Genomic DNA, 15,686 nt, shown 5'->3' with positions numbered 1-15,686 from the left:
CATTTGCTTGATAAACTTGATTCCGAAAGTACTGTGCCTATGAGGCTGTAGTGTGACAATCAAGCTGCAATACATATTGCTTCTAACCTTGTGTTTAATGAAAGGAAAAAGCAGATTGAAGCTAATTGTCACTTTGCTTATAAGAAGATCGAGCAAGGCCTTGTCTCTACCGAACATGTGAGAACTAGAGAATAACTAGTAGACATTTTTACTAAGGCTCTAAACCGAAATAGGATTGACTACATTTGTAACAAACTGGGCATGATTAACATCTATATTCCAACTTGAAGGGGAGCATTAGAGATCAATTATGGTATACATTATGGTGTATATTCCCCGTATAATCCTGTTTAGGAAATATATCAATAAGGATATCAATATAATCCTATTTAGAAGATATATCAATAAAAAGATCAATAGTCCATTGTATCCAGACGGTTCATTGTATCTAGACCTTTATTGCTCTATATATAGAGCTTCTTGTCATATGAAAAATAACATAATCATTTCTTTTACATAGCCTATCTCTCTCTCTTTCTTTTCTCTTTCTATTGTTCTTTACAATAACTTTGCAAAGTCTTGTGTTTAGAACGTCAAATACAATTTTACAATACTATTTAATAAATTAACATTTCTATACTTTTTAAGCTATTAAGGAGAAGGGAATTGAAGTTGTCCACAAAATAAACAATTGAACATCATTGGTGAAACAATTTAAATGTTACATTTACACCATCTACTTCATCTCCTAAATATTATGTAAAAGGGGAAATATGTATGTCGCAGTTCCGTATGGGCTAGAGGTTTCATTCTCAACCATATAGTTAACAATTAGTTAGAGAAAAACTACGTCATATCCTTGCAAAAGCCCCATCTTGCAATTATATATGAAGAGAGCTCCCGGTAACGAGAACTTATCCATAAGAAACCAATTGATAAAAAGTCAAAAAGAACTTGCAAGTTTTTGGCCATGTTCACCATATCAAAGTTGATATCAAATGAGATGACTCTAGAGTCCAGAAGATAAGATGTGAAGCTAAGGAATTTTTGTTAAATTCCTCTTTCAGCAATATTTCATTGAGAATTGGAAGACGTATTGGCATGGAGATTAGGAATATAATGATTCTTCCTTAGGCCAATCACATATGCAGTGCGATCGAATGTTTTCTGTAATTTATCTTCCAAACTCATGTAATTGACAATATTATTTAATAAAATAAGCATTTCGATTCATTATATACTGCATCTTATTATTATTTTTAAAATTATAATGAACCCCTTAGATCTGAGTTATGGTTTTAGGGCCGTGATGAGATCACGCCAGTAAGACCTAAATCCTTGATAGCCATGACCTAAAATATTCTCAGTCATTGATTCATTTAGTCGGAGATCAATGATACCGATAAGACTGACATGTCCTATATATGCTCAGTGATGAGGGTGGTTGATCTCACAACCACTTGTGTAGTGACACTAATACAAGGATGTGGGTGCTCATTAGAGAATGAGTTCACTGAATAGACCTATGAGAGAATATCTGATGGAGTCTTATTTATGTCAGCTGATTGTTCTCTAGTGAAAGTTGTGTAAGTGATCCTTTGACCTGAGATCGCCATGGTATCTTGTGTATATGAATCCATATTTTGATTCACTTCCTAACTTGATTCTCTGATTCTTATGTGGGGTATTTTGGATGTAATGAAGTGTGCATGAAGCTTGTGAGTGATCAATAAGGGATCAGTCACTCCTAATAAGAGCGAACATCCTCTGTGATCTCATAGGTGATGATTCTGTAAATCTTTGGCCAAAGCAGAATGATAATTAGAAAGGATTTTCTAATATATCATCAACTGAATCATCGTCTTTTGATCGAGATACATATAGATAAGCAATTAGATTTGACATGATTCAATGCCCACAGCTTATCTGAAATGTTGTTTAACTAAAGAATTGAATTACACAGTAACTTACTACTAAAGGATATTTTGATAATTTTTCATCAAAATTCTAAATTTTTCGGATAGTCATAACATATTGTTAGACATCAATCTTGACTTGTGGACTCGTCAGAATTAAAAGAATTTAATTCAAAAATTAATTAAGAAAAATCCTAGTTGATTGGGACTCTTAAGCTGACTTAATCTTATCGGAGTAAGGTTACGTCAAAAGTTTGTGTCCATTGCTGGCTAGATTTGGAACCCAATGGGTCACATACTTTGAAATTTGATCTTGATCTGATTTAATTAGAATTTAATGTAAATCCTAAGGGTTAATTTGATATGCTAGCACATTGTGTTAACCCAAGTTCCTAATTTGATTAAGTTCCAAGTGTTTGAGCTAAACTAGACCTATTGCCTTTAATCTAATTGGATTGGGTCTATTTTAATTGGACTTTTATCCAACTTAGAAGTGTTTCAAGTGTGAAAGGAGTCCTCCATACCCACCAGGTTCCACGCCCAAAAATATGCCGCCTAACCTTAATTACGTTGAGAAGTGGAAGAGTCCTTCATGAAGACTCTTATCCATCTCCTCATTTTCCTCCAGATTCCTATTTATTATATGCTGATTTTTTATGATGGATTTATGGGGTACAGAAGAGGAGTCTTTCTGTGTGAAGGCTCTTCTACCCCAAATAAAGTCACAGAGAATTTATTCTTCGCATGAAGACTTAGAGCACCAAGAGTTGGCGCCCCTTGGTGCTTCTTCACGTCCCCTCTTGGCCTATTTATATGAGACGTCCCATATGGGCTAAGGGCTGGATTTTGGATAAAAATCAGAGCTAATTGGCGTGTGATAAGGAAGAAAAATTCTAAAAAAATCTAAAAAAAAAACAAGAAAAAAAATTGAGAGGAAAAGTTGTAAGAATGGTGGTAAAAAAAATAGCAAGCGTTGCTATCTTGTCCTAGGATTTGATTTTTCTATGTATTGGAGCCCAAAATCAAATCCTAGGATGTGAGACTTCTGGAGAGAATTCTTTTGGCATGATCTTAGTGGCAAAATTGAAGATAACTGAACGTTGGTGCGATCGTTCTTCGAGTTTGAAGCCGACAGTGTTCTTGTGAAGAAAAGGCTGCGGCAACGCATCGGTTAGGAAGGATCTTGGCCAACTTTCGTGTGGATCACCGTTGGAAGACTTCTATTTTGGAGTCTCGTGGAGATCACCTACTTACCATACTGCTCATTTGAGGAAGTATAAATTTCTATCTCTTTGCATGCTTATTTTTGTTTTGCTCGATATCTACAAGATAATTCTAGAATTTGGATTTCGGTTCGATAGTTTTAATTGTTAAAGCTTTCGATATGCATGTTTAAAAATTTTTAAAATTCACTTTCTGCTGTATGATCGGAACCCCACAGTGGTATCAAAGCCACCCTTGCTAGATTCAATCAAACAAGTGCAAAAGTTATAACATTGAATTGTTCTAATTCATATATTGCCAAAAATGTTGCATCGATTTCTTGCATCGCTTTTAAAATCAAAAATTGTTTTCGACTTTATTTGAACTATGAATTTAAATTTTAGTTATTAAAATTTTTAATTTGTGATAATATGAAATTTATTGATTCATGATTGTTTGATGCTTAAATCGATTTTTGATTAAGAATGTAATGCATGCCTAATTTGATTTGAATTTGTTTTCAATTTGGCTAAACTTATTATATGTTAAGTCATTTTGTGCACCCTTATATGGTTATTGTAATCATTTTTGGCATGTCAATATAATTATTATTATAACTTATAAAGCATGTTGAATTACATAATTTGTATAGTACAATTTATGTAGTAGAAGTTAAGATGTGTCGAGACCAGTTCAAAGATCCTCTATAAAATTATATTAAGTTGTAATGTCGGGATTCACTTATAAATCAAATGTCGAATTCATTTGATCAATTGGTATCTAGGTAAGTGTTTAAAGTGGTTTTCTAATTAGGTCCGTATGCTGGTCTGCCAACTTTGTTGGCGTATAAGAAAAGCTACGGAGAGCCTCCCACCTACTAACCTGGCCAATTTGATCTTATTGAGTTTCGGACTTAGATTGAATAGTGATGTAGACACTACAAGGGCCTTCCTTCATGCTTGGTCAATAGAGTATGTCAAAATCTTAGTGAGCTTGTTGTGCTATCCACAAGACTTACTATAGATATGGATATGATATTAACTAAGTGCATATTGATGCTTATGACATATTTGAATAGTGTTGCTTTGTTATGCTATCCACAAGGACAGCATTATTTAAGTATGACCATATAGGATTGAAGGGTTAACTAGAACACTATAGTTTGTTGTGCTATCCACAAGACTATGAGTGACTTAGAGGCAAAAGAGAAAAATATTGAGAATTGTATGAAGTACAATTGATAAAGAATTACCTACTCTTCAACTCATGAATACTTATTGTGCTATCCACAAGATGTTTGTGAGGAATAGGGATCTCAACCCCACTTAGAAACATTAGGATGTTTCTCATTTTTCATATTTGAGAGCTATTAAATTCGTTAAAATAGTGTGAGACATAATTAGACAAAAGTCCTAATCTAGTTGTGCATGTCATCATGAGTTGTCCGCTTATATTATGTTTTTGTTACTGTAGATTTACTGTATACATGGCATCCTCACTGTCGCTACGAGGCATACTAGATGCTAACAAATTGATCAGACCAAACTATGTGGACTAGTTGAGAAATTTGAGAATTATTCTCACTCAGGTGAAAGTCTCCTACATACTGAATTTACCTGCAAACGATACGATCAAGGAAGATATGTCTGAAGAGAAAAGGGTTACATATAAGATGAGAAAGGATGACAGTGTGACTGTCAAGTGCATCATGCTTGTCTCGATGAACAATGAGCTTCAAAGACAGCACGAGGATATAAATGTTCCTTCTATACTCCTTAATCTTAAAGAGTTATATAGGGAACAAAGTCGAACTGCTAGATATGAGATATCTAAGCAGTTGTTCCATGCCCGGATAACTAAAGGCACCTCTGTGCAAACTCATGTCCTCAAGATGATTGATTTGATTACTTGTCTGAGACAGTTGGGTTTCGCTATAGATGGTGAACTTAGCTAGGATTTGATCCTGCAGTTTCTCCCCAATTCTTTCTCTCAGTTTGTCATCTACTATATGAACAAACTGAATATCAGCCTGCCTGAGCTGCTAAATATGCTAAAAACAGCAGAGAGCCATTTCAAAAGTGAAAAGGCTTCAGTTCTTTTTGTTGATAAGATCAATAAGAAGAAAGGCAAGAAGGATTCCAAGAAAAAGTTGAACCCTAAGGTTGGCATCTCCAAAAAGAAGGCGAAGAAGGTCTCCGCCAAAGGTACTTATTATCACAACGGCAAGGATGGATACTGGAAGAGAAATTGCAAGGAATACCTTGCAACTGTGAAACAAGCAAATATTGCTAAAAGTTTGTATATGATACAGACAAATTTATCATTAAGTACTTCAATTTTAGATTCTTGAGTATTAGATACCATCTGTGACTCATACCTTTGCAAATCATTGCAAGGTCTGCAAGAAATAAAGATTTTGAATAAAGATGACTTCGAGCTGTTCGGTGCTAGTGGAGAGTCCATTCAGGCCGAAGCCATGAGAATCAAGATTTTAAAGTTGCCTTCGGACAAAGTTTTGAAACTGAAGACCTATTATTATTTTTCTAAAGTTGTTAGAAATATTATTTCTATACCCTTGTTATTAGAACAAGACTTTGAAATAAAAGCTAAGAATAATAGTTGTTATATCTATTTTTTTGACAAATTTTATGGAAGTGCTTATGTTGATAATGGTCTTCTATTCTTGTCACTTAATGATAATGTACTTCATGTTGATAATATGAAGAAACGAAAAAGAAATAATGTGAATGTCACATACCTCTGGCACTGCCAATTTGGCCATATAAATAGGTCAAGAATTAACAAGTTATACAAAGATAAATTCTTTGATCCTTATAATTTTGAATTATATGGAACTTGTGAATCTTATCTCATGAGTAAAATGACAAAGACTCCATTTATTGGATATGGAGAAAGGGCGAGTGACATCTTGAACTTTGTACATACTGATGTTTGTGGTCCAATGTCGACTCAAGCTAGAGGTGGATACTCTTACTTCATCACGTTTACTGATAATATGTCTAGGTTTGGAAATATATATTTCATTAAATACAAATCCTAAGCTTTTGACAAATTTAAAGAGTATCAAAGAATGGTTGAGAAACAAACTGGTAAAAATATTAAAACTCTTCGATCTAATTGAAGAGGAGAATACTTGACTAGTGAGTTCCTCGATCATTTAAAACAAAATGATATACTCTCTCAGTGGACACCTCCTTACACTTCACAATTAAATGATATTGCGGAAAGAAAGAATCGCACTTTATTAGATATGGTGCGGTCCAGGATGTATTTCATGAATCTTCCGATCTCCTTTTGGGGATATGCTCTCGAGGTAGCTGCGTATGTTTTGAACAAAGTGCCTTCCAAGTCTGTCTCTAGCACTCCATATAAGATATAGAAAGGGAAGAGACTTAGTCTTAAACATCTTAAGATTTGGGGTTGCCCTGCTTATGTGAAAAATATTGATGGACAGAAACTTAGTGCTCGATCAGAAAAATGCAGATTTATGGGTTATCCCAACGAGAGTATAGGATACTACTACCATCCTACTCAACAAAAAGTGTTTGTTGGTAGGCATGCCGTTTTCTTGGAGAAAGAATTCATCCAAGAAGGGGGCAGTGGAAGGTCTGTTGGACTTGAAGAAGTTTAAAACCTACAACCTATCCAGAATTCAAAAGTTGATTCTCAACCAGATATGCCCATTATTGAGGCACAGCCACTACACATCTCCTTTCCGAAGGTCAAGTAGAGTGCCTAATGTACCACTCAGGTATGGATTTGTCATTGAGAATGACAACACATGCCACATCATTGAGAATGATGATCCCACGACCTACTCGAAAGCTATCATAAGTAGTGACTCTGACAAATGACTCAATGCTATGAAATCCGAAATGGACTCCATGTATACCAACCAAGTTTGGATTTTGGTTGATGCACCTGAGAGTGTGATCCCAATAGGCTGCAAATGGATCTTCCAAAGAAGATTGGAGCAGATGGCCAGGTAGAGACCTATAAGACCAGACTAGTGGCAAAAAATTTCAGACAAAAACAAGATATTGATTATGAAAACATCTTTTCGTCTGTAGCCATGCTCAAGTCTATTCAGATTATGCTTGCTATTGCTGCATACCATGATTATAAAATCTAACAGATGGATGTCAAGACTGCCTTCCTCAATAGAAACCTTGAGGAAGAAGTCTATATGACTCAACCAGAGGGATTTATCTCTAATGGGAGAGCAAATCAGGTATGCAAGCTAAATAGATCCATTTATAGATTAAAGCAAGCATCGAGGAGTTGGAACATCTATTTTGATGAGACAGTCAAATCGTTTGGTTTTATCAAAAATATGAATAAACCTTATGTGTACAAGAAGACTGATGAGAGTGCTGTTATTTCTTGGTCTTATATGTGGATGACATACTGCTCATTAAGAATGATATCCCCATATTGCAATCGGTCAATACATGGCTATCACAGAAGTTTTCCATAAAAGACTTGGGTGAAGCATCCTATATACTTGGTATAAAGATCTATGGAGATAAATCAAAAAGGATGCTTGGCTTGTCCCAATCTAGGTACATAGACCTTGTGTTAAAGAGGTTCAACATGGAGGAAAATAAAAGAAGTTACTTGCCCATAGGACATGGCATACAACTCTCTAAAAAGATGTCTCCTAAGACACCTGAAGAGAGAAATAGAATGAGTTCTATTCCTTATGCTTCAGCTATAGGATCAATAATGTATGCTATGTTGTGTACCAGGCCTGATGTGGCTTATGCCTCGGGCATTGTAAGCAAATTTCAGGCTGATCCCGAGAAGGATCACAGGAAAGCTATAAAAAACATACTCAAGTACTTAAGAAGGACTAAAGATGTTTTTCTTATATACGATGGATCTGATTTAAAATTGGAAGGTTATACTGATTCTAGTTTTCAATCTGATCCGGATGATAGCAAATCTATATCTGAATATGTGTTCACCCTGTATGGTGGAGCAGTAAGTTGGAAAAATTTCAAACAGCAAACTGTTGCTGACTCGATAACTGAGGTTGAGTACATTGTTGCTAATGAGGCTGCTAAGGAGGCCATCTGAATGAAGAAATTTATCTCAAAATTGGATGTCGTTCCGAAGATGGAACAATCAGTGTCCCTTTATTGTGACAATATTGGGGCAGTGCTCAAGCCAAAGAACCGAAGTCCGATCATAAATCCAAGAACATCCTAAGACGGTTCCATCTCTTTCGAGAGATAGTCGAAAGATGCGATGTGATCGTAGAGCGAGTTGATACCAAGAACAATATAGCGGATCCGTTTATTAAGGCCTTGTCATTGCAGCAGTTTGACCGCCATTTTGATTGCATGGGCATCAAATACAAAGGCGATTGACTTTAGTGTAAGTAGGAGATTGAAAGAATAATGCCCTACAAGCCAATCGCATATGGGATGCGATCGAATATTTTCTGTAATGTCTTCCAAACTCATGTAATTGACAATGTTATTTAATAAAATAGACATTTCGATTCATTATATACTACCTCTTATTATTATTTTTAAGATTATAATGAACCCCTTAGGTCTGAACAATGGTTTTAGGATCGTGATGAGATCATACCAGTAAGACCTAAATCCTTGATAGCCATGACCTAAAATATTTTCAGTCATTGGTTCATTGAGTCAGAGATCAATGATACCGATAAGACTAGCATATCCTATGTATGCTCAATAATGAGGGTGGTGGATCTCACAACCACTTGTGTAGTGATACTAATATAAGAATGTGGGTGCTCATTAGAGAATGAGTTCACTGAATAGACCTACGAAAGAACATCTGATGGTCTTATTTACATGTCAGCTAATTGTTCTCTAGTGGGAGTTGTGTAAGTAATCCTTTGACCTGAGATCGTCATGGTACCTTGTGTACATGAATCCATGTTTTGGTTCACTTCCTAATTTGGTTCTCTGATCCTTATATGGGGTGTTCTAAATGTGGTGAAGTGTGCATAGAGGTTGTGAGTGATCAATAAGGGATCAATCACTCCTAATAAAGAGAGCGAACATCCCATGTGATCTCATAGATCGATGATTCTGAAAGTCTTTGGCCAACGCAAGATGATAATTAGAAAGGAGTTTCTAATATATCATCAACTGAATCATCGCCTTTTGATTGAGATACATATAGATAAACAATTGGATTTGACATTATTCCATACCCACAGCTCATCTAGGATGTTGTTTGACTGAAAGATTAAATTACACGATAACTTATCACTGAATGGTATTTCGATAATTTTTCACCAAAATTTCAAATCTTTCGGGTAGTCATGACACATTGCTAGACGTCAATCTTGACTTGTGGACTCATCAGAATTAAAAAGTTTAATTCGAGAATTAATTAGGAAGAGTCCTAGTTGATTGGGACTCTTGAGCTAACCTAATTTGATCGAATTAAGATTACGTCAAGAGTTTGTGTCCACTACTTGCTAGATTTGGAATCCAATGGGTCACACACTTTGGGATTTGATCTTGGTCTGATTTAATTACGATTTAGTGTAAATTCTAGTGGTTAATTTAATATGCTAGCACATTATGTTAATCCAAGTTCCTAATTTAGTTAAGTTCAAAGTGTTTGAGCTAAACTAGATCTGTTGCCTTTGATCTAATTAGATTGGGTCTATTTTAATTGGACTCTTATCTAACTTGGAAGTATTTCAAGTGTGGAAAGAGTCCACGCCCACCAGGTTCCACGCCCAAAAATAAATGCCACCCATCCTTAATTACGTTGAGAAGTGGAAGAGTCCTTCATGAAGACTCTTATCCATCTCCTCGTTTTCCTCCAGATTCCTATTTATTACATGCTGATTTTTTATGATGGATTTATGGGGCGCAGAAGAGAAGTTCTTCTGTGTGAAGGCTCTTCTATACCAAATAAAGTCACAGAGAATTTATTCTCCGCATGAAGACTTAGAGTGTGATAAGGGAGAAAAATTTTGAAAAAATTTGAAAAAAAAGACAAAAAAAAATTGAGAGAAAAAATTGTAAAAAGAGTGATGAGAAAAATAGCAAGTATTGCTATCTTGTCCTAGAATTTGATTTTTCCATGTGTTGAAGCCCAAAATCAAATCCTAGATTGTGAGACTTCTGAATAGAATTCTTTTGGCATGATCCTTATGGCAAAATCGAAGATAACTGGGTGTTGGTGCAATCGTTCTTCGAGTTTGAAGCCGACAGTATTCTTGTGAAAAAAGACTGTGGCAGCACACCGATTAGGAAGGACCTTGACCAACTTCCGTGTGGATCACCGTTGGAGGACTTTTATTTTGAAGTCTCATGGAGATCACCTACTTACTATACTGCTCATTTGAAGAATATAAATTTCTATCTCTTTGCATGCTTGTTTTTGTTTTGCTTGATATCTACAAAGTGATTTTAGGGTTTGGATTTCGATTCGATAGTTTTAATTGTTAAAGCTTTCGATATGCATGTTTAAAAATTTTTAAAATTCACTTTCCGCTACATGACGGAAACCAACAAGTCTTGCATTTTATAGTTACATGCTTTAGTCCTACTCTATGTGTGTTTCTTACTTCGAGCTCTCTCAAATCAAATCCTTTAAGAAAACTAACCATATTGCCCGTTCTTTATTTATGGGAGAAAAATTTGGAATATGTTAGAAAAAGAGTGCCGACTCACAGAGAGGTATGGAAACACATTATCATGAGTATGCCTTTGACCTTTGAAGGATATTAGGTGTACTATTTTTTTCAATTCAACAATATTTTCTTCTTGCACTTCCTTGACCTCCCACCTTTCTTCATTCTCTTACGAAGTGCTATCCATTTTCTTCTCCTTTTTTATCCCTTTGATGGTAATGACATATCGTAGCTTTTCCAATAATGGTATATATTTTTTGATATACCATTAGGCAGCTATCTTTGTTTGAGGCAACATTCATCGAACTGAATAGTTCAGGCCATGCTGAACCATATCGACGGAATACCGATCCAGCTCCGACGTACAAAACAGCATAGTGGCCATCTCGGAGGGAGGGAGAAGAAGGAGAAAAAGAGAAGGGGGGAGAGAAGGACAGGGAGGGAAAGGAAGAAGGCCTCCGATGGCCTTCAAGCTCTTGCTGAGCTCGATAAGGGGGAGGGAGGGAAGGAGAGAGAGGGAGATATGCTTATTAGGTCATTGGAGGCCTTTAGAGGCCTCCAGACAGACAGCGATGCTGTCGCAACCTCTTTGATGACCAATGAGCCAACGCCAAGAGACGCTGAGGGTGGTCGAGGCCGGAGGAGGGCCTCCGCCCTCCTCGAGTTCAAAATAGGAGTTCGTCCCTATTTCATATTTTTTTGCCATTTATCGGATGAAGTCGGCAACATAGTTATCGACTTCACCATATTTTATTTTTTTATAATTTCCATTGAAGTTGATAATTTCAACATAAATTATTAAAAAATAAAATAGTGTGAAGTCAACAACTACATTGCCGACTTTGCTCGATAAAAGGCAAGAAAAGTATAAAACAAGGCCTCGAGCGCCCTCTGCATCCCCGATGCTGGCTTGTCGGCCGTCGAAGAGGTTGTGGCAGTGTCGCCATCCATCCGAAGGCCTCCGATAATCCAGTAAGCATCTCTTTCTCTCTCTCTCTCTTCTCTCCCTCCATCCTTATCGAGCTCAATAAGAGCTTGGACACCATCAGAGGCCCTCTCTTCCTTCCTCTCCTTCTCTCCCCACTCTCTCTCTTCCTCTCATTCTTCTCCCTCTCCCATTCTCTGCCCTATGGATTCAGCCCGACATGGACCGATACGAACTCGTATCACTGATCGGCCAGCACGAGATCCGATTCCAGTTCAACGGTTCTTGATTTGAGGTATACTAAAAAGAGCCAAAATTTTACAATAGTTTTGGTCAAGATGCACCACCCATACCAAGTGTATCGCACCATAAGGGTATTGTAAATCGAGACTTGGTATAGGTATATACCAAGTTTCGGTATGTCGAACCAACCCCATACTGAGCATACCTATACCATACCAGCATGGTACTAGTACAGAATCTAATATCGAGGTTGTAAACCTAGATTTTGGTAGTCTGCACTATGAAAATTCAAAATGTCCAATACATTTGGGGACATAACATCTAAAAAAAACTAGATTAACAATGAAACTAATATTAGAATTGCCAAATGTTATTGTTTTATACAGTTTCTTTTGAGGATTTCATTCCAATCATGGTCTATCATAACAACCTGTATTATCCTGTACCATGCTTCTTATTGTGGCCTCTAGTGGCCGATGATGATCTATGTGCACTGGCTCTCGGAACCAATAACCCCTTCATCGTGCTGAGATTGCAAACCCTTCCCAAACAACTACGATGTGCTCTACTAGGTCGGCCTTACCTTGCAGAGCTCGCACACTCAAGGTCTCTTTCCCGGCTCCATGTCAAGAAGGATGACATAAACAGGAGTCATGTCCAGGTTTCTAATGTCATATGCATTTCATTTTTAAAACAAATAGTTCAACTGAGTTAGAATGTTCTCTCCCCATACACTAAGTCATTGAATCTCTTCTGTTCTTGCTGGACAATTTGTCTACTTATCTGCCTGATAATGAGGTAGCTCCTTTTTCAGTTTTCCATAAGATTCATTTCACCTTTTTCTTTCTTTATGAATTTTTTTTCTATCATTTTCATGAAACGGGAGACAAGATATTATGTGGATCTTTTCTAATTATAGCAATATAGCATACAAGGAAAGGTAAAGACGCAAGACTCGTCAACAGAATTCAGATTAATAAATAGAGAAGATGAATTAGTAAATAGCTGGAAATTAAGATTCGATGGTTATTAGCAAATGAATTTAAGGAAACATCATCAACATGTGCCAAATAGGTTGCTGGAGTACAAAAGCAAAAAGGAATAGAGGAAGCATATAGCATGCCCATTCAGATAAGCACCAAATTTACTCAAGTCTCATATGCAGTAAGACAATTTTATGAGGTTTCACCAAACCGTCGTGCATCATCAAATGGCAACAAGGACAATATGAAGAGTGATGATACCTACCTTTGATAATCCACTAAAGTTTATTGGCAACAGTGCAGACGAGGCTTCTTTTTCTTGATCAGGTGTCAGAACAACGAATGAATCTGCTTCAAGTGAAATAGCACGCTCACTTTTATTGACCACTTGCAACTCTGGACCCACCGTGTCTAACATGACCTGGAAGAGTGAGGCACCCAGTGAAATTTAATTCTTTGGAAAGGCACAAGTACCATGTAGAAGAAAAAAATTGCTTAGGTAGAACTCTGACCTTTGACAAAGCAGCTTGCATCAAGAACATCAATCAAGAGCAAAAGAAAAAATGATAAAAATATTTTTTGGAGGAAAAAAATATCAATATTCAGGATGAGGAAGAAGAAGATACACAGCAAGAAAAGAGTACAATTTTTGAAATCATCTGAGTAAAGATACTGATGATTGGTATAGATAAACTCGTTCCTATTACTTGATTCTTAAAGGCAAATGGGCAAACTTACAGCACACAGTTTTTTGGTGCTCTTGACAGCTTTCTTCAGGTTCTCCACGGTTTCCTGGTGGTAATCTATGTCCCCCCATGAGAAGTCGAAGCGTGCCACTGCCACAAGAAAAGTCCATTAGATGGTCCAGAGCCCACTAAATAGAAGCATTCGATAACTAAGCTAATGCAGGCTTTCTTATTCGTGCTTAAAAGATAAGCACAAAACATCCAACTGAAGGCAAGCTTCAAATATAAGAAAAAGCAGAAAGAAAGGAGAAAGGAGAAAAAAATAAAAATCAAAAGTAGATGCATACCAGACATTCCAGCCTCGAGGCAGGCAGAAATCACCTCGACACTTCGGGACTTTGGACCCAGCGTCCCGACTATCTTGGTCATCGCATGGAAAAAATTCTGCATCATCAAATACCAAATCAAAGGTCAGTGAAAGGACTCCAGCTGCAAATCCCTCTCAATATTCCCATGAAGATTTTCAACCAAAAGGGGGAAAAAACACAGACGCGAATCATATAACCACCGTGACGCGCGTAGAAGGATCTCGGAAAAAGGCGTTAAAATTCGACAAAGACCAAGATAAGATAGAAAAGAATCCATTGACAAGGAGGAGGAAAGGAGGGAAAAAAAAAATGTTTAGATGGTGGAAGAGGTTGAGAGCGAGGTTACGGGTTTGGAGGGCTCCAGGATGGAGGCCATCCGGATGGGCTCCTCGAGAAGGAGGCGACCCGAATGCATCTTCTTCTCTCCTGCCGGATGAAGCAAACAGAAGCAGCTGAAGCAGAATAGGCCTGGCGACCGCCCAAGTAGAAGCAGCTGTAGCAGCGGCGAGGGAAGAACAGGGCGAAGAAGAGGGGTAAAGGAAAGAAGGCACAGAAGCTGCTTATTTTATTTTGCCGTGACTTCATTTATAATTGTATTTTGTCCTGCTGATCATCAGTCGGTGGACGCCTGGCTGCTTCTCTGCGACTGCTCCCGCTAAACCAGGTTGGTGGCATGCGAACGTGCTTGGAGTAAAGAAAGAACGGATGAAGAATTATATTTTAAACGAAACAATGCAAATTCACGGGATCCAGATTTCGCACGTCGATTACTCAAAACAAGGAGCTTCTAGAAAAGGCAAAGCATCAATTTTTATGCGTAACTTTGGAAGTTTGAGCAACCATTCAAAAAGGCATTCGATAACTTTTTTTTAAACGTACTTATTAGAAAGCGGATAAGATGAAAATAAAGGCTCTCCATTATCTTATGTAATGTATCATAGGCTTCGACAATATTTATTATTGAAAAAAAACGTAATTTGACATCCTAAACACCAATCCTGTCTATTTTCATGAACATCCTCTCGGCATTAAAACTTGATCCATCCATACATTAGAGTAATGGATGTCCGGAGGTCATTATAATCATTATTTAAAATAATGCATATTTTTTTTTCCATAATCATATAAATAATATAAAATATTTATTATACATCGATCTAAAAAAATTCACACGTTCTTCAAGAGAACCATCAAGTGATTGGCATTTTACCAAAAGAAATGATTGGATATTCTTAGATACTTGAATAAATTTGTAGCTATAGGTAAGCTTGGACATTGTATTTATAAAGCTGCTAAGATAGTATTGAAAAATATATTCTAAAACCAATCATCGAGATTATAGATGGTTGTGCTTCATATAAGTATATGAATTATAAAATAATAAATATTATTGACAGATTCATCATCAGGAATATATCTTCTAAAATAAAACTCATATATTATGATGAAGTCCTTGGAACTACTTCCAAAATGATAAAGAAGGATTTATCATTGGTTTTTAAATCCTGCTCATGATCAAATGATTCAATTATCACAAGGACAATAATTGTATCGAGTATAGGTCGTTGTATGCCATATTAGTTGGTTGTCCTCTAAATCAAGACGTGTGGTGACACGGATATGGCATATGGGTGATATGTAGGAATGTATTTCACGAAGCGTGACCACTTCCGGAGCACTCTGCTGTCAAGGACTGCTCTGATGG

General features: G+C 36.7%; 1 protein-coding gene across 2 annotated transcripts in view; it reads right to left on the bottom strand.

The window, feature by feature from the left end:
• The window catches only part of LOC105034683 (pyruvate kinase 1, cytosolic), a 158,045-nt gene extending 143,382 nt beyond the window's left edge, over positions 1-14,663 (bottom strand). Inside the window, exons 1-4 of one of the 2 annotated variants that reach the window (XM_029261699.2) lie at positions 14,328-14,663; positions 13,961-14,057; positions 13,666-13,763; positions 13,193-13,348 (exon numbers count right to left, since the gene is read on the bottom strand). In XM_029261699.2, the coding sequence (XP_029117532.1) occupies positions 13,193-13,348; positions 13,666-13,763; positions 13,961-14,057; positions 14,328-14,396 (420 nt within the window). In that variant the 5' untranslated portion in view covers positions 14,397-14,663. The remainder of the gene's footprint in view (positions 1-13,192; positions 13,349-13,665; positions 13,764-13,960; positions 14,058-14,327) is intronic. The other variant, XM_010909921.4, reaches the window with a different exon arrangement.
• Between the last annotated feature and the right edge of the window lie 1,023 nt (positions 14,664-15,686).

This window comes from Elaeis guineensis, unplaced genomic scaffold (genome assembly GCF_000442705.2).
Source record: "Elaeis guineensis isolate ETL-2024a unplaced genomic scaffold, EG11 Super_Scaffold_1000045, whole genome shotgun sequence".
In the NCBI taxonomy this organism is placed as follows: Eukaryota; Viridiplantae; Streptophyta; class Magnoliopsida; order Arecales; family Arecaceae; genus Elaeis; species Elaeis guineensis.
Note: the sequence above shows the minus strand (reverse complement) of the source record. Positions and strands in the feature narration are given on the sequence as shown.